This window comes from Huiozyma naganishii, chromosome 5 (assembly GCF_000348985.1).
Source record: "Huiozyma naganishii CBS 8797 chromosome 5, complete genome".
Lineage (NCBI taxonomy): Eukaryota > Fungi > Ascomycota > Saccharomycetes > Saccharomycetales > Saccharomycetaceae > Huiozyma > Huiozyma naganishii.
The window spans coordinates 57,784-81,237 of NC_035926.1; the positions used below are offsets into that span (position 1 = coordinate 57,784).

At 48.1% G+C, this 23,454-nt stretch overlaps 9 protein-coding genes across 9 annotated transcripts; 5 read left to right on the forward strand and 4 right to left on the reverse strand.

The window, feature by feature from the left end:
- Positions 1 to 119: 119 nt before the first annotated feature.
- CIN1 (Cin1p) lies at positions 120 to 3,179 on the reverse strand (the record flags this gene model as incomplete). Its single annotated transcript, XM_022608014.1, has 1 exon — positions 120 to 3,179. The coding sequence occupies one exon, from the start codon at positions 3,177 to 3,179 to the stop codon at positions 120 to 122; it is 3,060 nt and encodes a 1,019-aa protein (XP_022464552.1).
- Positions 3,180 to 3,946: 767 nt separating this feature from the next.
- Positions 3,947 to 5,746, forward strand: PUT4 (proline permease PUT4; the record flags this gene model as incomplete). The annotated part of the gene is made up of 1 exon (XM_022608015.1): positions 3,947 to 5,746. The coding sequence occupies one exon, from the start codon at positions 3,947 to 3,949 to the stop codon at positions 5,744 to 5,746; it is 1,800 nt and encodes a 599-aa protein (XP_022464553.1).
- Positions 5,747 to 6,385: 639 nt separating this feature from the next.
- On the forward strand, positions 6,386 to 7,897 carry PYK2 (pyruvate kinase PYK2; the record flags this gene model as incomplete). The annotated part of the gene is made up of 1 exon (XM_022608016.1): positions 6,386 to 7,897. The coding sequence occupies one exon, from the start codon at positions 6,386 to 6,388 to the stop codon at positions 7,895 to 7,897; it is 1,512 nt and encodes a 503-aa protein (XP_022464554.1).
- A 51-nt stretch (positions 7,898 to 7,948) lies between these two features.
- REV1 (deoxycytidyl transferase) lies at positions 7,949 to 10,402 on the reverse strand (the record flags this gene model as incomplete). The annotated part of the gene is made up of 1 exon (XM_022608017.1): positions 7,949 to 10,402. The coding sequence occupies one exon, from the start codon at positions 10,400 to 10,402 to the stop codon at positions 7,949 to 7,951; it is 2,454 nt and encodes an 817-aa protein (XP_022464555.1).
- A 554-nt stretch (positions 10,403 to 10,956) lies between these two features.
- On the forward strand, positions 10,957 to 11,646 carry KNAG0E00420 (basic helix-loop-helix domain-containing protein; the record flags this gene model as incomplete). The annotated part of the gene is made up of 1 exon (XM_022608018.1): positions 10,957 to 11,646. The coding sequence occupies one exon, from the start codon at positions 10,957 to 10,959 to the stop codon at positions 11,644 to 11,646; it is 690 nt and encodes a 229-aa protein (XP_022464556.1).
- Positions 11,647 to 12,066: 420 nt separating this feature from the next.
- Positions 12,067 to 15,018, forward strand: FUN12 (translation initiation factor eIF5B; the record flags this gene model as incomplete). Its single annotated transcript, XM_022608020.1, has 1 exon — positions 12,067 to 15,018. The coding sequence occupies one exon, from the start codon at positions 12,067 to 12,069 to the stop codon at positions 15,016 to 15,018; it is 2,952 nt and encodes a 983-aa protein (XP_022464557.1).
- Positions 15,019 to 15,245: 227 nt separating this feature from the next.
- On the forward strand, positions 15,246 to 16,205 carry RPA43 (DNA-directed RNA polymerase I subunit RPA43; the record flags this gene model as incomplete). Its single annotated transcript, XM_022608021.1, has 1 exon — positions 15,246 to 16,205. One exon carries the CDS (start codon positions 15,246 to 15,248, stop codon positions 16,203 to 16,205), a length of 960 nt encoding a protein of 319 aa, XP_022464558.1.
- A 732-nt stretch (positions 16,206 to 16,937) lies between these two features.
- TEA1 (Tea1p) lies at positions 16,938 to 19,070 on the reverse strand (the record flags this gene model as incomplete). The annotated part of the gene is made up of 1 exon (XM_022608022.1): positions 16,938 to 19,070. One exon carries the CDS (start codon positions 19,068 to 19,070, stop codon positions 16,938 to 16,940), a length of 2,133 nt encoding a protein of 710 aa, XP_022464559.1.
- Positions 19,071 to 19,328: 258 nt separating this feature from the next.
- On the reverse strand, positions 19,329 to 23,426 carry KRE5 (Kre5p; the record flags this gene model as incomplete). Its single annotated transcript, XM_022608023.1, has 1 exon — positions 19,329 to 23,426. The coding sequence occupies one exon, from the start codon at positions 23,424 to 23,426 to the stop codon at positions 19,329 to 19,331; it is 4,098 nt and encodes a 1,365-aa protein (XP_022464560.1).
- Between the last annotated feature and the right edge of the window lie 28 nt (positions 23,427 to 23,454).

The following is a 23,454-nucleotide window of genomic DNA, read 5'->3' on the forward strand; positions in this document are numbered from 1 at the left end:
ATCTTTTAATGAGTCCTGGAAGTTTCAAGTTTTTAGTAGTTTGTGTATAAAGTCTAAAGTAAATATAAAATGGTGTCAGGATGAGATTGTATATCTGGAAGCTTGTCTTTTAAAAGAGACTACGTAGTAAGCAACAGGTCCGCCTCTTTTCCAACCCCCCCCGTATACGAGATAGAATTTCGTAGCGCTTCCAAATGCCTTTCCGCACCAAATTCAATATATATTTGGGCAATAGATCTTACAGCATATTTTTGGATTGCTGAACTAGATTCCGTTACCGCCGCTTTGTTAGCAAAAATAATGAGCCTCTTCAATATGGTATTGACAAATGTTAAATCTGCAAACGACTTGCCAACAGCGTTCCTCCATGCGACACACAAAAAGGGAAGCATTTCGATCACGGACCTTTGAAGCAGCAAACCGTTTATGGCGTTTACAATCATTAGGTTGTGAAGTTTGGCGTATACACCTTTCCAGTTGAAATAAGCAGTTCCACATGCCGTTCTTGATGACCACAGCCTTTGCAGGAATAACAGACCAGTCACTGCAAATTTGATCAACTTTTTATTCTCTGTGATTTGGGCAGCTGTTGGTATACTGATAACGATCTCCCGTAGCACTTCCTGCTGACTCTCTTGGGAGACCATATTGTCATACCAAACGGTAAATTCGTCAATTGCTTGTATTATTTCTTCTTCAGTGGATCGAGTGGCACCGGCATACATGGCATAACTTCTCCAAAATGAGGTTTTCTTTGTGTGGTCAAGTAATTCTGAGTGCATAAGGAGTAACAAAATATTGTGAGAATCTTTGAACTTATCGAGTTTCAAAGTATCCTGTATTGTGGCGGACATATTTGGGACGTAATATTTCAAAATGATTTCCATTGCTAATTGCCTCACCGTTCTTGCAGATTCTATTGCCAGCCTAAGTAATATCTGGGGCAGTTCATCATTAGCTGTGTAACCTGATGGCAATTTGTTGAAGTAAATGTTTATGAACTCAAGTGCTTTATGCCTTACCAGGCGTCCGACATCCCCTTGAACTGTGATGGTATAATCGTCCAACCCGCGCATTAATATCCCCAACCCATCTGGCGATTGCCAAAATTTGGTTGCAAGATCCTTTTCCCTGTTTAATGTCGAGAGCAGTAAAGCTTTTGACGGACACGTTATTGCGGACTCATTTTTGAGAAACAGGTTGAAGAATTGGTTTTGCCGCAGGAGTTGAGGCAGTGATGCACAAATTAGCGGTTTGTTATAGGTTAGGTACTTTTCAGTAAGTTCATATAATTCCTCGTCCATTTCTCTCTCCATCAAACGTTTAAGGACCTCATTGACAGATAAATTGAATTCATCAAACCACTCATGAGCCTCTGACACATTATTGACAATGTGAAAGAACAATTCTTTATTGAATTTGTCGATGAGGATCGACGTGGGGTGCTGCCAATACCGCAAGATGGCCAAAAATTCAAAGTATTCTTCCCTTGTTGAACTATGGTGATGGGGTCTCTGTCCCCACATCACGTCAACGTAGTCTGATATCATTTCGTGCTTGAGCTTTAGTTCCGTTAGAAGCCATACCATTTTGCTACCGTTCAACGGTGTTGCCTGGTTTGGTGGGTGCTGCTGGGAAATTCTATCCAAATGAGTCGATACGTTTACTTCTGTCCCATTGATAAAATTAGACACACATTTGATGGTTAGTTTCACGACGTTAAGGTCCAAATTTTGGAAAAGATTGAACTGTAAGAGCCAATCAAACACGTACTCAAACCATTCTGCGGGGAGCACTTCGTACAAGGTCCGTATGTTCCCGTAATAAGATTGTGCGAGATTATGAACTGGCAACTGTACGAGACTCATTACTGTTGCATTATCGAGGATCGAACGACCGTGTCTCCCCAAAAGTTCCTGCAGGGCCGCCTGGGAGGATCTTCTGATTACAATATCTCTATCGAATGCTGTATTGACGAGGAGACACTTCACGCAGCTGGTCACAAACTTTGTCGGTGGTGCCCTTGTGCGGGCGAAGGACCATATTACGAAGTTAGAAGCGTCCTGGATTTGCGTGCCTCTAATTGTGCCGTTGGGAGCCAGTTGCTGGAAGAAGGTGGTTACAGGTAAGATATCCCTTGCTATCTGCTCCAACGTCTCGCCATCGGTAATGAATTTGGAGCATTCAGCTACGATTAGGAGTTGTGTGTGTAGGACGTTAATGTCTCCATCTTGGAGGGTGATGGGTATATTAGTCACCAGTTCCCGCAATGTATCCAAGACGAGTTGTCTGTCATCGAAGCGGCCCCAAATAAATTCGAATATTTTCTTCAAAGAGTGAGCGAGTTGAAACCGAAACTCTGTTGAATTTGAGCCGAGATGGTCAAAGTACCAGTTCAGTATGTCTTGTAAGGGTCCATCATTTGTCTCGGCCTCTCTGTAGTAGTGTGCGAACAGTTTCGGCAGCAATTTGAGCACGACAATGGGTTCATTGTCTGTGGTGAGGCACCTGTGCGTTGTACCTTCCACGAGGGTATCTTGAAACATGGATCCAGATCTCGGCACCTTTAGATAATAATTCAAAGTCAACAAGTCGACCTCATTGTTCTGCCATGCCGATAAAAGCAGTTGCTCATTCTTTTGAAAGAGCTGTGCAGTGATCTTTGCAACTATCGGTGTTAAGGATGTGTTTCCCGCGTACTGCCTCAAGGCCTGTAGAATGTGCGTATCTATACTTTGCAATTTGAACGGCGATAACACGAGCACGTACAGCCACGATAGAAGGAAATAGATAAGGTGCCAATCCACTTTGTGCTTTTGGGAACGCTGTATCAGTGACACGACTGCATGCAATTGAGAGACATCTGTAGGTAAAAACGCGACCACTTTTTTCCACTGGCACACTTTACAAAACTCGTAGAACAGTGTGGCCAATGCTATGAAATGCGTATCCTCGAGACGCAGTTCCTTATCTTTGCAGCCCACTTCACAGGAAAACTGGCCTCCGATACGGGGCACCCAATGCGGTAACTGCACCAAAAGGATAGCTGGGTCCGCTAGGAACACGTTTACACTGTGTACAGTCTCTTGCAGAGACGGCTGGCCAGGCGAAGTGAGACTGTTTGTCCACAGCGCATCCTGTATCGATTGCAAAGTCCTGTCTACGTCCACCCCAGACATCTACGTACGGGCCCGGGAAGCTAGTGCAGCTGCCACTCAGTCCTTCAGTCATTCGTCTTCCGCCTCATGTATACTAATTCTTCCGGGCCCATCTCTGAGTCCTGAGCCATTGTTGTTTTTCCGGCGGAAAAACTCTCGAGATAAGAAGCCCTAACTGCATAGCCCTAGCTCCTGAAGCCCTAAACGAATTAGGGCTAAATAAATTAGGGCTTCGTAGTTAGGGCTTCGCTTTCCCCTCAGACCCCGCCTCCCCTAACCCGCCCCTCTGCGGACGGGCGGGGACCCTCCCACCGCGCGCGAAAGAGAGCCGTGCGGCCCCGTCTGCCCGGCCTGGACCGGCCCTGTCCCCAAACGGAAGTAGAGCGCAGCGGCCCTCGCTCCTGATTGGCCCGCGCGGGGGCCCCGCCGCCCCTCACCGCAGAAATGACGTATTTTCGCAGGCACGCCGGCGGAAGCGGAAACACCCAGGCACCCGCTCTTCCGCCTCGACGAGATTAGATAACCGGACTTGAGATAAGCGTTGTGCCTCGCTGGGGCACGCACTGGATAGCAGAGAAAAGCCCTGCTGAGGGGTAGTCATTCTCGATGACTGTTCGTGGGCGTTGGTTCAAATTGGCAGTGCCGTTGCCCTTGGGGAGGCTCCCCCGTTCAAGGGTATATAGGTAGGGCGATTGGGGACGGTGGGACGTGCCAATTCTGCGTCTTCTCCCCCCCCATTGTCTTCTTGCCCTGTGCCAAGAGATTAATTTGGTAAGTAACAAACTGCCATGGCTGCTGAAAAATATCCAGGACTGACCGTTGTTGGGTCGTCGTCCGATGATGCTGCTACTACACACACAATTGGTTCTGCTGGCGCGCTGCCAGCAAAGGACAAGTACAACAAGACAATTGAGTTCGTCGATGTGGAGTCCCAGCAGTCGACTTCGTCAGCTACAATAAGCGAGAAGCTCGGTGACGGCGACGGCGACGCGGACCCGTTCGCCAACGAGGGGTCCCTCCAGCAGGGGCTCAAGTCCCGGCACATCCAGATGATCGCGCTCGGCGGGGCCATCGGTACGGGGCTCTTCGTCGGTACGTCCTCGACACTTGCTCTGTGCGGGCCCGCGGGGCTGTTCATCTCGTACATCATCATCTCCTCCGTCGTGTACCCAATCATGTGCGGGTTCGGGGAGATGGTGTGCTACTTGCCCGGGAACGGGAACGACGCGTCCGGGTCCGCGGCACACCTCGTTGCTAGGTACGTTGACAAATCGCTCGGGTTCGCCACGGCGTGGAACTACTACTACTGCTACATCATCCTTGTCGCCGCGGAGTGTACCGCCGCGTCAGGGGTGGTCGAGTACTGGACAGTCGCGGTGCCCAAGGGGGTGTGGATCCTCATCTTCCTCGGGATCGTAGTCATTTTGAACTTCGGACCGGTCAAGTACTACGGTGAGGCGGAATTCTGGTTTGCGTCCATCAAGATCCTGTGTATCGTCGGGCTGATCATCTTATCGTTCATACTGTTCTGGGGGGGTGGGCCCAACCACGACAGACTCGGGTTCCGGTACTGGCAGAGACCAGGCGCGTTCACAGAACACATAATGAAGGGCGGGTTTGGCAGGTTCCTTGACATTTACTCCGGGGTCATCAAGGGCGGGTTCGCCTTTATCTTGGGGCCCGAACTGGTCTGCTTGACCTCTGCGGAGTGTGAGGACCAGCGCAGGAACATCGCCAAGGCGGCAAGAAGGTTTATTTGGAGACTCATGTTCTTCTACGTGTTGGGGACGCTTGCCATCAGCGTCATCGTCGCATACAACGATCCTAGTCTGGTGAGCGCGCTGGCGAGCGGGAAACCAGGCGCTGGGTCCTCCCCCTTCGTCATCGGGATCCAGAACGCAGGGATCCGCGTGCTCCCCCACATCATCAACGCGTGTATCTTATCCAGTGCATGGTCTGCAGGGAACGCGTTCATGTTTGCGTCGACACGGTCGCTGTTGACAATGGCGAGGAACGGAGACGCCCCACGCGTGTTCGGGAAGATCAACAGGTTTGGTGTCCCCTACGTGGCCATCTCCCTTTCGGGGGGCCTTTCCTGCCTTGCGTTCTTGAACGTCAGCTCATCCACGGCAGACGTGTTCAATTGGTTCTCAAACATCAGCACCATCTCTGGGTTCATCGGGTGGATCTGCGGGTGTGTCGCATACATCCGGTTCCGCAAGGCCATCTTCTTCAACGGGATGTACGACAGACTGCCCTTCAAGACCTGGGGGCAGCCATACGCCGTGTACTACTCCCTGTTTGTCATCTCGCTCATCACGCTCACGAACGGGTACGCCACGTTCATCCCAAAGAACTGGAAGGGCTCGGACTTTGTCGCCGCATACATCACACTGCCCATATTCGTCGTGCTGTGGGTCGGACACAAGCTCTGGACCCGCACGTTCACCAAGAGGTGGTGGAGGCGCGTCGACCAGATCGACGTCACTACGGGGCTCGTGGATATTGAGGAAAGAACCAAGATCCTCGACGAGACAAGAGTGGAACCATCGACAAGATGGCAGAAGTTCATGGACGCCGTGCTCTGAGAGCACGCACAGTTGTAAAAATACAAAGTGGCCAAGACTAGACCGCTTCCCCACGACGAGTATCTGTCAATTGGCGCTCCCGTTCGTGCTAATATTCCTTCTGGCCCCCCAGGGCACATATATAACACATATTCTTCCTTTTGAAGAGCATGCGGACATCTCCTGGATTCCGATGCGCTCTCAACACAAGAGGTACGTACAGACCACAGTGTCTAATATATTCTTCACGCAACTGGTACTGGGAGAGCCGTGGACACCACGACCCCACATCACCCCACGACCCCACATCACCCCACGCCTCATGATCACCTCCTATTAGGAAATACTCAAGAGAGGGAGAGGGGGAACGAAACACGAAGGGCACCTTCAGTGGTCTGTTGCTTCTGCTTGCGGGGACCCCAAAACGTGGTGTGCACTGTGTCGTTCGAATGAGACAATTATCTGTTGTTTGTCCCCTCCGCCCCTCTCCATTCTCCCCCAAATCCTCAATTCCCTTGACGGCACCGACCCTAGCCGTTACTACACAATCGGATGCGCTTGCCCGCTTCTGCAGTATATAAGGGAAGCATCAGTGTCGCTGGCAAGTACGCAGTGGAACCTCCGTTTGCGATATGCACTGTACCGACAAACAACCGCAAGATGGAGTCCAGACTGCGCCGACTGATTGACTTGAGGTACGACCCGAAGGGGACCGAGCTGCGGAAGACGTCGATCATCGGCACGATTGGCCCCGCGACGAACTCGCCCGAGATGATCACGGACCTGCGGAAGGCCGGGCTGAACATTGTGCGGATGAACTTCTCGCACGGGACGCACGAGTACCACCAGAGTGTCATCGACAACGCGCGGAAGTCCGAGGAGATATACCCGGGAAGACCGCTCGGGATTGCCCTGGACACAAAGGGCCCCGAGATTCGGACCGGCACCACCGTGGGGGAGCAGGATCTCCCCCTGCAGAGGGGCCACGAGATGCTGTTCACCACGGACGAGCAGTACGCGAAGAAGTGCGACGATAAGGTGATGTACCTGGACTACAAGAACATCACCAAAATGATCAAGCCGGGGAAGGAGATATTCATTGATGACGGCGTGCTCTGCTTCGAGGTCAAGGAAGTGGTAGACGAACGTACTTTGAAGGTGGTCTCGTTAAACGCGGGGAAGATTTCCTCAAGGAAAGGCGTGAACCTGCCCGGGACCGATGTCGACTTGCCCGCCATGTCTGAGAAGGACAAGGAGGACCTGAGGTTCGGGGTCCGGAACAAAGTTAACATGATCTTCGCGTCCTTTATAAGAACTCCACAGGATGTGATTCACATCAGGGAAGTGCTGGGCGACGAGGGGAAAGAGATCAAGATCATCTCCAAGATCGAGAGTCAACAAGGTGTAGACAATTTCGACGATATCCTAGAGGTTACAGATGGTGTTATGGTCGCAAGAGGCGACTTGGGGATTGAAGTCCCAGCGCCAGAAGTGCTCGCTATACAGAAAAAGCTGATTGCCAAGTGTAACTTGGCAGGCAAACCGGTCATATGTGCGACGCAGATGCTCGAATCGATGACGTTTAACCCACGGCCCACCAGAGCAGAAGTCTCCGATGTGGGTAACGCGATCTTGGACGGTGCCGACTGTGTGATGCTTTCCGGTGAAACAGCAAAGGGGAAGTACCCGATCAATGCGGTGAAGACCATGTCTGACACAGCGCTGATCGCAGAGGAGGCATTCCCCTACGTGCCCCATTTTGATGACGTTACTGCGTGCACGCCGAAGCCTACGTGTACCGCAGAAACTATAGCGGTCGCCGCCGTGTCTGCAACGATTGAACAGGACTCGAAGGCGATCGTCGTACTTTCCACGTCCGGTGGGACCGCCAGAATGCTGTCGAAGTACACGCCGCATTGTCCGATCATCCTGATCACGAGAAATCAAAACACAGCAAGGATAGGGCACCTGTACAAGAATGTATTCCCCTTCCACTATTCTCAAAAGGCGTTGGACGACTGGACCGAGGATGTCCATCTAAGAATCAAGTACGGCATCCAAAAGGCCAAGGAGTTCAACATGCTGGAAACGGGCGACACTGTAGTCTCGATCCAGGGGTTCAAGTGCGGTGTCGGTCACTCGAACACTTTGCAGATCTTGGTTGCGGAATAAGCCTCCATAACAAACTCGAGACAAAATAATATAGTATATACATAAACTTGTTCATATATCGAACTCTATTTTCACTTTGCGTTCCCTCTGAAAAGTTGTCTTGTTCTCGTTGAGGATCTTTACCACGGTGTGCAGCAATATGTTATCCCATTCCTGTAATCCTGACCGAGTAGCATCCACAACTTCTTTATCTGAATCCGATGCCTTCAAGTTCAAGTTCAACGATATAAGGTTCGCAATTTGCAAAAGCAGGTGAGTCCGGTTCGAGGCAGCCAGTTTAACGAGGTACCTTCTGAACAACTTGACATCTCTAGGGTGCGGTCCTTTGCTCTCGCACGCGGTTTGGTCGATCCATTTGTTGATCAGCTTGCATATATCTTTGAATCTTGAGCAGCCTTGGAACTTGATAGGCTCAAACAGAGAGTCCTGCCCCAAGAAGTGGTCCTTGCACGTGTCCTGCGCCTTCTGCCGTTTCTGTGCATCGGCGCGAATCTTATCCAATTTAGTACTCTCGACTTTCCGTTTGATGGCCTGTTCTCTGTTTATCTCACGTCGTATCTGGGTGGGCAGTTCGCTGAGGAACTGCTCCTGGTACTCCGTTGTCGCTTGTGACCTGCTGTCATTTTCTTCGTTTATTCTCAACGTTTTCAAGGGGGACACACACCGTTTTCGACTATTCTCAACAGGCGTTGTTGTTGTTGTTGAATTAGGAGTCCTCGTAGATTGCAGAAAGGGCAACGTGGGTTGGTTCCGGAGTGGCCCCACAGCGTGCCCAACAGTACGGCCCACAGATGTGAGCTTGCTAAGGCTGACGCCGACCCCCCTGACGTCACCTGGCAGACAATTGACTTTCCGGAACAAGCTATGCAGCTCTGTGATAATTACACCTGGGTCCCTCGTGGGGAGCCCCAAATTGGAACTCTGCGAGAGTGCGTTGCACCTCCCCATTCCAAGGTACTTGGTTGGTTCCAAGGGTGCGTCTGCACACCGCTGCATGATCTTTAGAGTCACTTGCGCCGTGAGGACCTCTGGGTTGTCCTCCAGTATGAACGTGGCGCAGCGGTCCATGAAAGTGTCCACCTGTTCAATTGTCCTGAACCTTATTGCCCAATTGATATCTACCGAGATGGTTTTCCTTTGCAACACGGTCTCTGGTTCATACAGGAGTTTCAGTGACTCTGGGTCGTCCTGACCCCTTAACCTGTAGAATGTCTTTTCCCCAACTTTCTCTCCCAAGGGTGTCTGCAACTGTTTCAATGTGAGTCCTCTCAATTGTAGAAGAGTCTTGACCTGTGGGTATGAGGCGTGCAATCGGGAGAGCAGAGATGGGCCCAGACCGGGGATATCTGATGGCACCAATTTGTCAAGGAACGCTGTGTCGTCCTCCTGTGGGCTGGGCCAAAGTTTGTACCCGTTTGGTTTAGCCAGTTTGAGTGCGAGTCTTGCACCTATTCTTGTCCCCGCGACGCCAATACTGACCGAGCAACCTTGTGTTTGTTCAAATACACGTTGTCTAATACGCTCGCATAACTGTGCCGTGTCCAATTTACAATTGACGATGACTGCCAGCAGTTCGTCTATGGAGATTGGGTACACGAGCCCTCCGAACTCGTCTTTAAACTCTTCAATGAGGATCTTGTAGAACAGGTCCGAAGTGTCTCTGAACTGTTTGAAACAGTAGGGCAATTTAACTAGGTGGACCCCCCCAGGCATCAGTTTCTCCGCCTCACGGACCCACATACCGTTCTTGACTCCGTACCCTCTTGCTACGTAATTGCAGGATGCTATATCGGAGTTATGTTTACCGTGACAGACGACTATTGGATCTTTATCGAATTCACAGTCCCTGTATTCGATAGGTCTGTACAAGTATGCAGTGATAGCGAAGAAAGAATCGAAATCGATATGGAACACCGTGAGTGTATCGTTGCCCTGGGGCAAATGTACTGCACCTTTTTGAAACCTGATCAGCGCCTCCCTGTACAGTTTAGCCTTCCATGAGGACAACAAATGTAACCGTGAGTTACTGAAGTAGTTAGTAATGAAATCGGGTCCATTACAATCGGTCGTGCTCGTTGCACGCAGTGCTTTCAAGTCTAGTTTCTGTTGATCATCCCCCTGCCCCTCCACTCTGTAATCTTGCCAGGGGAGCAATCTCCCCCGCTGTATTGAGTCTACTACCCATTGAGCGGAGACCACTTTATAGTTACGAAACTCTACGAATTTCTTGAGTGTGAGGTTTGAAGCTATTATATGTGTCACTTGCCGTTTCCCTGACATATAGTGGCAGAACTCACCACCATGTTTCACGATCTCTGCGTGCAATTTAAGCCTATCCCACGGCCGCGTGTACCCGTTCACGTACACGACAAGCCCTGCGAATATCCCACCGCGACTTGCAAAACCCCTCGCGGCCTCATCCTGCCTCCTCTGTTTCTCCCTCTTGTCGGCAAAGTACTCCCCGTACGAGTACCCCGCGTCACCGCCAGCCATCCTCGCCCTCATCTGCCAGAAACAGACTACCAGACCACCAGACTGCCCATCTCATCTCATCCATCTTCGCCATGGAAGCCCTAACGACATCGAAGCTTCCACGCACGCCAAAGGCACGTTCCCAAAACCGGCCACCCACCTTCCCCTTTGGGACACACAGATCCACCCTCCACAGAAACCGCCGCAGAACCGGAAAAAATGCGTTTGCGCGAAAAAAAAAGTAACGCCATTTTTTCCCAAAGCGGAAACAGCCCACGTTTCCTCTTGTTTCTTTTTTCGCTTCTCGCATTATTTAAGCAGCAGCGGAATTCCGGTCTCGACGTCTCGAAGCCGAAACCGTCTTGGGGAGAAGCTGGCTGTTAAAATATCTCAACACACGTCTCTTGGGTAGTCTCTCTGGTGTGTTGTTTATTGTGCTTGCTTGTTTGCGTCTTTCCTGGTTCTTCGTATATATATTTCTATATAGTGTATTTTGCTCTTGCTGTTTCACTTCTCTTCTGAGACTAGAACCACCACACCAGTACGACACACCTATACCTACACACACACACACCCACACACAGACTATGAACTCTCTTATTGCTAACACCAACATGGAAAACTCCACTGGGAAGAGTGCTGCTCCATCGTTCGATGCGTGGATGTTCCAGCCGGAACAGCTGGCTGCTGCTGCCTCGGGGGCTGGGAACTTCAAATTGGGCTCGAAACGGTCGTCGCTGTCGTTGGCGGACTCGGACTCCTCGAGTTGGTTTGAGCCACTGGAGAATATCCTGTCGTCCGCGTCGACGTCGTCTATGGGCTCGCCGCTCCCAGTGGAGGCAGGTGCCGGTGCGGACGTCGCTGTCAAGTACGAGGACCCCTTTGCGCTACAGTTGAACGACTTGCTCAAGAAAGAGGAGGATAACTGTGACGCGGCAATGACACCGCGTGTAAAGGCCCCCAGGAAGAGACTCACGCCTCACCAGAAGGAGGCTCATAACAAGATAGAAAAACGGTACAGGATCAATATCAACATGAAGATCACAAAGTTGCAACAGATCATTCCCTGGGTCGCTTCGGAGCAAACTGCGTTCGAGACGGACCACAAGTTGGGGAAGCAACAGGCTACATCGACAAGACTCAACAAGTCCATGATCTTGGAGAAGGCCGTGGACTACATTCTGTACCTCCAAAATAACGAACGACTGTACGAGATGGAGGTGATGAGACTCAAGAACGAATTGGAGACGTACAAGAGAACCGCTGGTTCCAAATGAAAACGCCTCCGTCTCCCCCCATCAATCACGACTATTATAAATTCATATTGCTTATGTGGACACATCTTCTACGACACAACGAAGTGTTGTACTCACTTTGACGAAATATCCTCTCTTTTAATGACCAAACATACATCAGAGCAGTAAACATCCTGCTCCCCATGCTATTTCTTTACATCCTCTTTATTACATATACTACTCTATACACGAACTGATATACCGCAATCCTTGCAGTGCACATTGCAATTGACCCAAGGGCTCAAGGCACCTCTTCTTCGAAATGACACCGCTCCCAGCGATGACGTTGAAAAAAATTTTCAGTGAAAATTTTGATTAGAATTGAACAAGAGAAGAGATCAAAGATACCGTTATTGAAGAGAGTTCATAGCTGACACACACGGCCAAACACCTTACGATACGATGGCGAAGAAGGGAAAGAAGAACCAGCAGAACTACTGGGATGAGGAGTACGCGGAGGACTCCCCCGAGACCGCGGAGGAGGTCGGAGCGCCTGCACCAGAGAGTGCCGGTGGCGATGCAAGCCCTGCAGAGGCGACTGCTGAAGAAGAAGTCGCTGAAGGTGACTTCATGGCTGCTTTGAAGCAGTCGAAGAAGAAACAGGCGACGAAGGAGGACGCGAAGCCGCTGCTGAAGTCGAAGAAGGAGAAGGAGAAGGAGAAGAAGGAGCTAGAGAAGCAGAAGAAGAAAGAACTCGCAGCGAAGAAGAAGGCACAACAGCAGTCGCAGAAGGAGAAGAACAAAGAGCTGCAGAAGCAGAACGCGGAGAAATTGGCGGCCGCCAAGAAGGGCAAAGATACTGGGGCTGGTGAACAGCCTGCAAGTAGTGGAAGCACTCCCGCTGGTACCGCGGCGAAGAAACCGGCTAAGAAAGTGCCCGCTGGTCTTGCAGCTCTTCGGAAACAGTTGGAGCTGAAGAAACAATTGGAAGAGGAGGAACGTTTGGCCAGAGAGGAGGAGGAGAAGGCCGAAAGGGAGGAAGAGGAGAGACTCGCCAAGCAAGAACAAGAGAACGAGAAAATCAGACAGGCTAAGAAGGAGAAAGAGAGAGCGAAGCGTGAGAAGTTGAAATCCGAGGGGAAACTTCTGTCCAAGAAGCAAAAGGAGGAGAAGAAACTTTTGGAAAGAAGAAGGGCCGCACTTTTGGCCTCCGGTAACGTCAAAGTGGCCGGTCTCTCCAAGAAGGAGGATGACGACGAGGAGACCGCTAAGCCAAAGAAGGTTGTTTACGGGAAGAAGAAGAAGAAGTTCGCGGAAGATCACCTTGCTGAATCCCGCGAGAACGCTGCCACTGGGAAAGCGGACGATAAATCTCAATCGTCAGGTGCCGCCGCCGTAGGTGAGGACGTCTTGATCGACGATTGGGAGAATCTGGACCTGGGTGACGATGAGCCAGTCGAGGAGAACGATTACGAGGAAGCGACAACTTCTGCATCTCCAGCTGCCGCGGAGGAACCAGCACACGCAGAGGAGGTCGTTTACGCGGAGACAGACAACACCTTGGCCACGAGAGCAGCAAGCCCTCCAGCCGCCAACCCTACAAAAAAGGACTTGCGTTCCCCAATCTGTTGTATTTTGGGTCACGTCGATACTGGTAAGACTAAGCTGCTAGATAAAATCAGACAAACCAACGTCCAAGGTGGTGAAGCCGGTGGTATCACCCAACAGATCGGTGCCACTTACTTCCCCATGGAGGCGATCAAGGCCAAGACACAAACCATGGCAAAGTACGAAAAGCAAACGTTCGACGTCCCAGGTCTTTTGGTTATCGATACCCCAGGTCACGAATCTTTCTCCAACTTGCGTTCGAGAGGTTCATCTCTTTGTAACATCGCTATTTTGGTCATTGATATCATGCATGGTCTAGAACAGCAAACAATCGAATCCATTAAGTTACTGAGGGATAGAAAGGCGCCCTTCATCGTTGCGTTGAACAAGATCGACAGACTGTATGACTGGGAATCCATTCCAAACAACTCTTTCAGAGACTCGTTCGAAAAGCAAACTAGAGCCGTTAAGGACGAATTCCAGACCAGATACAGCAACATCCAACTGCAGTTGGCTGAACAGGGGTTGAACTCTGAGCTGTACTTCAACAACAAGAACATGTCCAAATACGTCTCCATTGTCCCCACATCTGCCGTCACCGGTGAGGGTGTACCCGATTTGCTGTGGTTGCTACTGGAGTTGACTCAAAAGAGAATGTCCAAGCAATTGATGTACTTGTCCCACGTCGAAGCTACTGTCTTGGAAGTCAAAGTCGTCGAAGGTTTCGGTACGACAATTGATGTCATTCTATCCAACGGTTATCTAAGGGAGGGTGACAGAATTGTTTTGTGTGGTATGAACGGTCCTATTGTGACCAACATCAGAGCGCTGTTGACCCCTCAACCGCTAAGAGAACTGCGTTTGAAATCTGAATACGTCCACCACAAGGAGGTCAAGGCAGCTCTGGGTGTCAAGATCGCCGCTAACGATCTAGAAAAGGCAGTCTCCGGTTCTAGACTACTAGTCGTTGGTCCAGAGGATGACGAGGATGAACTTATGGATGACGTTATGGATGATTTGACTGGTCTTCTTGACTTGGTCGACTCATCTGGTAGAGGTGTTGTCGTCCAGGCCTCAACTCTGGGTTCTCTGGAGGCGTTGCTGGACTTCTTGAAGGACATGAAGATTCCTGTCATGTCTATTGGGTTGGGTCCCGTGTACAAGCGTGATGTGATGAAAGCCAGTGCCATGTTAGAAAAGGCTCCAGAATACGCGGTCATGCTGTGTTTCGATGTTAAAATTGACAAGGAGGCAGAACAGTACGCAGAACAAGAAGGTGTCAAGATCTTCAACGCTGATATTATCTACCATTTGTTCGATGCCTTCACGGCTTACCAAGAACAACTGTTGGAACAACGTCGTAAAGATTTCCTAGAATACGCCATCTTCCCATGTGTCTTACAGACTTTACAGATCATCAACAAGCGTGGGCCTATGATTATCGGTGTAGATGTCATCGATGGTACCGTGCGTGTGGGAACACCAATCTGTGCAGTTAGAGTGGACCCTACCACCAAGGAAAGACACATTTTAGGCTTGGGTAAGGTTGCCTCTTTGGAAATCAACCATCAAACCGTCCCTGAGGTGAAGAAGGGTCAAACAGCTGCCGGTGTCGCCGTCCGTCTGGAGGATCCTTCTGGCCAACAGCCTATTTGGGGCCGTCACGTCGATGAAACCGATACATTATACTCTATGATCTCGAGAAGATCCATAGATACGCTGAAGGACCAAGCTTTCAGAGACCAAGTATCAAGACCGGACTGGATCTTGATCAAGAAATTGAAAACTGTCTTCGGCATCGAATGATCTCACTTTCACGTCAGACTACAACTTACAATATACAAGTACATAATTCTATCTTACCCGTGTATACAATACTACCTGCAGTATATCTCGAACTCTGAGAGGAAAATGAAAAAAAATCGTGCTTTAAGAAGAAAGAAAAATTTTTCACTTTGAAGTCATCGCTAGAATCGATGAATATATAGTTGACGAAGCATCGAATCTACGACCTGCTGGGACCCAATTACAGTATGAACGGTGTGAAGAGACCTGCTGAAGAGATTCGAGCTCTTCGTTTTGTGAAAAGACACAAAAAGACCGTAAAAAACCCGCTGGAGGATGGCGTTTCGCATTGCATAGTGAAGATTCCAATCCGGTTATACGTGTCTCTGGCGCCTATGTACCTGGAGACACCATTACAAGGTATAATGAGGCAGCATTTGAATCCAATGGTGATGAAGTATAACAGTAAAGCTGGCGGGGTTGTTATGGGCTACAATAATTTAGAGATTCTAGATGAAGCACCTGAGGGGGAACACGCGGACTCCGTCCAGCTGATAAAAGTGACTCCAGACACGCCATTTAGTTTTACTTGGTGTCAGGTTGACTTGTATGTGTGGCAGCCTCAAGTTGGTGATATCTTGGAGGGAAATATTTTTATTCAGTCTGCTTCCCATATTGGTTTATTGATTCACGACTCGTTCAATGCCAGCATCAAGAAGAATAACATTCCTTACGAATGGGTGTTTGTGCACAACGAAGAAAATGAACATGAGGACGAGGACAGTCGAACTAATGAGGGCAATGTTAACTCGAACGACTCCAACAGACCCAATGGCGGTAGGAACTCCACCTCCGGGAACGCTGGTTTCAGGAAAAACGTATCCATGGGACACTGGGTTGACCAAAATGCTCAAAGAATTGATGGCAAACTGAGGTTCAGAGTAAGGAATGTGTATACCACCGGCAGAGTCGTATCTGTCGAAGGTACCCTATTGGATCAAAATGAAATGACCTCCAAGTCCGAAGTTGAAAACTTATCAGTTATATCAAACAAAAAGATTGTTTTCGATGAGGAAGTCGAGGAGGAAAATAAAGAAACACACCAGGAATTGAATTTGGAAAACGTTAAGGAGGATAACGGCTCCGAAATTGTCTATGAGGCAAACAGCAGTGATAGTGATTCTGCTAGCTCTAGTGATAGCGACTAGAACATAAATATATGTAGCATCACATTTCAATATACGCTACGTATTATCTTGTATAATAATAGTATATTAGACGGCACAATTGCATTTTATTTCGTTCATCCTGCAAAGCAGGTTACGTTCTGGCTCCCATTTTTCTAGTCAACTTTTATACAGTGGGATTAAACAGATTGGCAGACAAGTTATTTGTATTTACACACGAATACGAGATATATCTGTTTCGCAAGTTAGTACGACATAGTATAAAGTCACGAAACCCTCTTTTATTGCCAATCCTGCAAACCCTTTCAGCGTAAATATTCCGGTATCGATCTTCGAGTGTTGTCCATTGCTGCCAGCCACTCAACTGTTTTTCAATTAATGCTGTCCATCGCCACTATTACAAAGAACAAAACCGCACTGTATTAGTCTCTTAACATTTGGAAGTCGGGGCTGTCCATAAACATAATCGAATTTTATATCTCAATTTTACATTGTGGCGTTTGTAACATGCGTACGTCCACGTTAACTGAACCCAAAGCGCAAATATCCATCCTCCACCTTAGTGAGAAAAAAATGCCAATAAAACGAGGAGTTTCGAATGAAGAGTGTCTGTTGAGTTCTCCGGTTATCTCCTATATGTCACAACTGAGCTAAACTTTGTGGGATATTAGTGCTAACAGTTAAGTGACCGTGAGCGGGAATGCGCCTTCTATTACGTAACCCCCCATTTTCGTACAAAAATATTTCACCGTATTAAACACCAAATAATTCCTTTATTAGGTCGTCTATTTCGTGACTCAACGTGAAATCTTGGTTGTACACTAGATTTTGGATGGGCTCTTCTTTCAACTTTGCAGGAAGAATATACTGTGGATACAGTTTTTCATGGAAAATTCGCAGAAAGAGTCTGAATGAATTGTCCCAACGGGGGCTGTCAATGATTTGTAACTTCCTCAAACAACTTATTGCCAGAAGGCATGCGTAAAGCTGATACAAAGTGGCCTTTTCATAGTTGTGGAACTTGTGGCTAAAATTTGTAAACAACGTTTGTAAATCATCGATGATCTCAATAACTACTACTCGGGACTCTTCACTTTCCTCAATGAATGGTTTGTTGAAGGTAAGAAGAACAATATAGTAGTAGTACCAGAAGTACGATACAGTTGGATCAGTGGACACGTCTTCATCCTTGATCAATTCTTGACTCCATAATAAAAATTCCGGCAGTGATTGTCTCCAACTGTAAACTTGATTGTTGAAAGTTGCCAAGTATTCTAACCTAGCAGTATTGTCCTGAGACTCGATGAAAATCTTGGAGATGAATATTTGAACAATACGGGACAAAATGATCAAATTTTTCAGCGGTAGTGCTACTTGTAAGACGTGTCCACCAATGAATCTGAACTCTTCTGTACCCTCCACCTCAGGAAGTTCATCCGATGCTGGAATAGTGGAGTTACTCACGCTCAACGTGGATGTCCTTCCCAACATCAGGCATATGAAATGATCCGCAATATAGCACCCCCAGTAAATCCTTGAACGAATTTCCAATTCACTTTTCGTTAGTTTCCCTTTACCATTATCGTCTGCATCTGTATACCAGACTTCAGGGTCTAGCTGGAACCCCATCTCGTAACCGACTCTGATGGCAAGACCACTGAAATACCATGCCAGTTGGTTATTCCCTTTTCCTAACTCGTAAAAGGCGAGACACAGCAACGCTTGAACAGTTGTAATAGAGGTAACGCTGTTTTCATCAAACACGAGCTTCAACAACGCGGTTTTGCTCTTCTCGTAGTACATTTCTGAAAAGTCCTGCAGTTCCAGTGATAGACGGGACCCAATCGCACACACGGCATATATCAATTCCATAGAGCAGTATTCTGATGTCGAATAGTCATCCTCAGCATGGTTGAAAAACCCGTACAAGAAACTCTCTCTGTGCATGAATATGAAATGTCCTGGGTACAACCATCGGTAAAAATTGGAGAGTGACTGAAGTATTTTTGGGTCTGTATTGATTCTGTTAGAGTCACTGGAAGAAATTCGCTTAATTACAGTAGTCTTTAAGTCGGCAATACGGTTGTGTGCTTGCGCCTGATTTATTGACGGGTGTGTAGGTCCCGTAGAGTCCATTGAATCTGGAGTTTGTGACCTCGTAGACGGCGTGATAGAGTCTGTCGATGCAAGTGACGCGGATGAGTTTGAACTGTACGCCCCGGGGCGCACTTTATAAGTGACTGGTCCCTCTGGGTACAAACTGCCCTTCACAAGCGTCTTCTTGGGTTTCCTTTCTGCAGAATCTGCGTGCTCCAAGTGTCTCAATTGGCGAGCTGAGATATCAGCCTGTTCTATGTGAAGAGGGGGCAAGATAGTAATTTTTGATTTATTTGGCACAGGGGCAGGCATAGCAGTACTATGAGATGGGGCACTCACAGTAGCAACAGCAGCAGCGGCGGAAGCGGCGGCGTCGCTGTGGAATGTTGGATCTGGAGTGGCAGTAGCACTCGCGTCTACATTTGAGATAACGTCGCCAATCATCATGCTGTTCAACACTTGCTCATTGTTTGGATACAGCTTATCAACAACTGCCTTCAAATTGGACTCCAAGTATGCACAGTGTGCCTCCAGCGACTTGACGTATCCGGAGGTGTACCGTTTCTTGCGCAGATCGTCCTCGTTCACGTTGCACTCAATCTCGAGCCGAGTGCAGTTCCCACAGGGGAACCCCAAGTCACACTTCTTCCGGCGCTTCCTGCAGTTGGAGCAGGACAGCCTTTTCTTACCAGTTGGCCCCAGCACGGGCGTCCTCCTCTCGCCGTCAAAATCACTGTTCCCGGGCCCTGTGGGAAAGTGCATCCCACTGCTCACTGTATCCTCACGCATCAGAAAGAGGAGGGAACTGCTAGACACAAATTGCACCACAGATCGGTCTCACAGATGCCCACCACACAAGCGATAATTTGTTTATCAGTCACCGATGAACAATCGTCGATGAGTCTTTTGCTGATAATTAAAATAAAATTGTGAGTACGGCGTTTACAGCAACATCTGACACTATACATCAAGATACAACTGCTATATACTGTGCGAGAGATCTCCAGAGTCCCCTCCGATTCCGTAGGGCGTGTTGCTCTGACAAGGCTACAACTCGTCGTGGAGCAGGTCGAATTCGTCAACATCTTCTTGCACTTCTTGTGGTTGCTTTCCAGCCTGTTGGGTTTTCTCGCGCTGACTTCCCGTGCGATTGAATGCGTCTGCCTCTGCCTCTGCGGCGGCCTTGATAGACTGCAAGGTCGCGTCCACTTTACTCTGGTCGAAAGCTAACGGTTCTCTAGTTGATTTCTTCAAGGCACCAATGGGCATTTGGCCCTGGACATCGTTCAGTAAATCTTGGCCGATGTTGACGAGCGAGTTCTGGTCTGCTGACAGTCTCTGGTAGTGGATCCGGAACACTTCCCCTCCAGAGAGAGCGCGGACCCGGTCCATGTGTACTACAAAGGCCGGTTCAGCGGAATAGAACGCGAACCCTGTCTCCTCCTTGAGTTTCTTCCAGTACCCTTCATCCCAGTAACCTTTCCCCTTCATTCTGAACATGTTCACGGGTCTCTTCGATTTCATCGTGGACCGCAGCATCAGAACAGGATCCACTGGCGTTGATGTAGGCGCCATGTACACCAAATGGTGGACGCTCCTTGGGAATAACACGTCCAACAATAAAACTCTCGCTACATTGGTCCTCCGCTCAATGAACCTTTGGGGTCTTATCCATACCGGCCAGCTATAACTGATAAACCGAACTTCGACATTCAGCTCCGCGTTGTTGTTAACAGCGTCCACAAAACGGTAAAGTGACTTCGAGTAGAAAGATTCTGACAGTAGCCAAAACACGATCCTCTCGCTTCTTGAAGTGGCAATCTTCAAGATCATATCCTTGTAGATCTCCTCCTCTTCCAAGCTGGACAAAACGGTGAAAACGTTTGTTGCGTCATCGATAGCCACCACATCTTCCCTTACATCCACATCTTCATGCTCTTCCAATGTGACGAGTACACGTACAGGATCGAAAGTGTCCACAGAAAACCGATCGGACAGAACAAATTCAGAATTGAACTGGGTGGACATGCCCTTTACTTCGAAACGAGGGTCTGTGCTACGGATCGTGTAGTTCTGCGCGAGTGTCTTGACATGAAACTGAGCGTAACCAAATGTCTCCATTGTAGTCGCATTGCCGACAGAAATCCCAGCAGAGTCTAACAACTCCAACGAGACTCCTCCAATACTATTGACACTCCCTTGCGATAACTTCCTATCTTTGTCGAAGCAGTAAACTTCGATCACGATGCTTTCCAATGTGGTAATATTAGACATAACAAACGTTTTAGGGACATCCACTTCCACGTCGTAGGATGACAAGACATCAGTGGATAGTTGAACATCCCTGTCCGGTAGGTATACTCTCTGATTGGGGACCACTTTTAGTTCCAAAGTGGGTAGCAGAACAATCTCTATGTCAACAAAGGACAAATTTTGCAGCATGGGAATCAGAGCCAAAATTTTTTGGGTCCTCTCTTCTACTGGATCAACAACCAGGGTCACAAGAACCGGTTTACTTTTGTCTTTGCTCTCGAAAGTAGTGAAATTGTTAATCATGACATGCCCTTGTAAATCCAACCTGCTTAACGTCGTCTCTGTGGTAAACTCAAACCCTTTACGATTAATCTGCAGACTATGGTAGTATGTCTTGGCAAGAATAGAAGACACTACTTCATAAGTGTTCGGATCAGAAATTTCTTCGTGATCTTCAGGGACTAGTCCTTCTAGAGCACGAACCATATCCAGAGTTCTCTGCGCCTCTCTCTTAACAATGGCTTCAAAGTGCTCTTTGCTAGGAATCTCGTCTTTATTAAAATGAATGAATCTACCATTGAGAACCATAAACCGACCAGCTTCCAAAAATTCGAGGGCAATATCGGGCAACCATTGCTTTATCCAGTTTAGATTAACGCCCAAAGAACGCCTTTTCTGCTGTTTAAAGGACGTTATAGTTTTCCTTAGGCTCTTTTTCATATCACTACCAGATTTGGCCAGCGCTGTTTTCACAGAAAGCCAATTCCCATCCTTAGCTTCGCCTGTGTGGATTACTCTTACACGGACTCCAGAAAACTTGACAGTAATCATGTTGTATAGTCTTTGTAGAGCTGACAAAGTACCGAAATCATCGACCAAAGAAATCGTGTGTAAGATTTTGAAGTTCTTATTTTTGGTTGTACTCGACAACTCTATCCCGCAGTTTGTTAATGCGTCATTGTCCATAACAGTGTACAATGCATCAGAGAAATAGTCTGGTGTGTACTTGTGGTGCTTCAAGGTTGCAGATTTCAGATGCAAAAGACCCCTGACGTCTATATTACCTGTAGTGAAATCTTCCTCTTTTCTCCGTCTTTCCAGCTTGAATTTAATTTGCTCGACGTCCCGTTTGATAACTTTGGCCAAAAGATAATGCCAGGCATTTTTCTGGAAGGGGAAAATTTCACCATCGATGATGATAGCGGTGTCATCGATATCCAAATAGGATAACAACTCGGAGTTATCTGGATGAGGGAACTTGCTATCCAAAGGTAAATCCTTCTCTGCGATCAAGTCGACGAAAAACTCTTTCAATTGGCTCAAGCTCTGTTCTTTCAATTTGTAAATCGTGGAAAGTACCTTTTCAGATTCCTTATTAGTAATGGGGAGTAATCCTAGTCTTTGTGGGTACCCCTGTGATACAACATCCAGAACTCTTACCAAAGCGGTCAATGCATCGCTATTAACCGTTCCCTCCTCCAGATTGCTAAAATCAATGACAAACACGAGTTCATTCCAGTTTTGTCTAAACTCTGGGATTTCGCCAAACTTGGTCTTTTCAAAGAACTGTGAAGCATCGTTTCGCAATTCGTTGTAAACGTCGTCCTTTTCAATATCGTTAAAGTAGATCACATTGTGAGAGAATGCTGGAATCCTATGTGCGTCCACTTTTATAGGTTGCAACTCTTGCATAGTTGGCATAGAAATTTCAGAGAACAGGTTAACTAAATTTCTTGCATCATGATATGCAAAACCGGGGATCGCCTTATGCAGTGCCTTTGTCAGAAGTTTCAAACGGTCGTATTCCACTTGGACAAGATTGACCAGAGAGTAAGGATCCAACGAAGTGAGTTTAATGTTTTGACCGTTGACAAACAACCCTAGGAGGAAGTAATCTATCCCATACTGTTCCAACACATGGTTACTTTTTTCTATCTCATTGATTTCTGCATCGGAGATCTCCATCTTTGTCAACTCTTCGAACAACAGAGGGAAATTGTTGACAATGCGTTGGAAGTACTCAATTGTGGCATCAAAGTCCTTTGTTCCACTATAATGTTTGGCAATCAACGATGCAATCTTGATATCCAAATCCTCCAGCTCCTCCTCGGTTGGTTCATAATCAAGGGATTGCGGTAGGGAGAGCCCGTATGGAAGTTTCACGTACGGAACAATGCTGTCCCAGTGTTCACCATCCTTTTTGAAAGTGAGTTCCAAGGGGAAATCTACTTCAAGAGGAGTTGCCTCCCGATAGGAGCAAGTGGGTCTCCAAACAAACCTTATCTTACCGGACCCAATTGCCTCGGCAAACAAATTTCGGTTGAACTCTCTAAATGCTTGCGATGAGGGGCACCCAAAGAAAGTAATCAACGGGGCCGCCGCGTTCCATCCAATCACCACATCGAACCGCGAGTTCAAAATGTCAGTATCAGGTACCGCTGTCTGCCTCTTCAGATCCTTCGATTTCATATAAAAGACGTCATCAGGTTTACTGTACACATCACCATTCAACACAAAGTAATTTTCATCGGTAAGACCGGTCGCCTGATCTAGTGGGAACCCCATAGGATACAGATGGTAGTATTTATCGAAAAGAGGAGCCCAGTTGGCGCCATCCCCGGCGGTAGTACTCAGCGATTCCAGCACGGATTCAAATATTCCAGCACCACCAGCATCATCTGCATCATCCCTATCCTCCGCTGAGTCCAGCCCAGTGATTGTAGGGTACAATCCTGCGAGAATCACCTTGTCGACGCCAATGTGCACGAGAATCGAGTATATCCGGACCGCCTCTTGGGCCCCAAGAGTCAATCCTTCGCCATATTCAACCTGAACTGCCCACAAACACGCAGCCAAGTGCAACACATTTAAAATGAACCGGCAACAACCCATTGGCGAGCTTCAAACACCTTACCTTTTG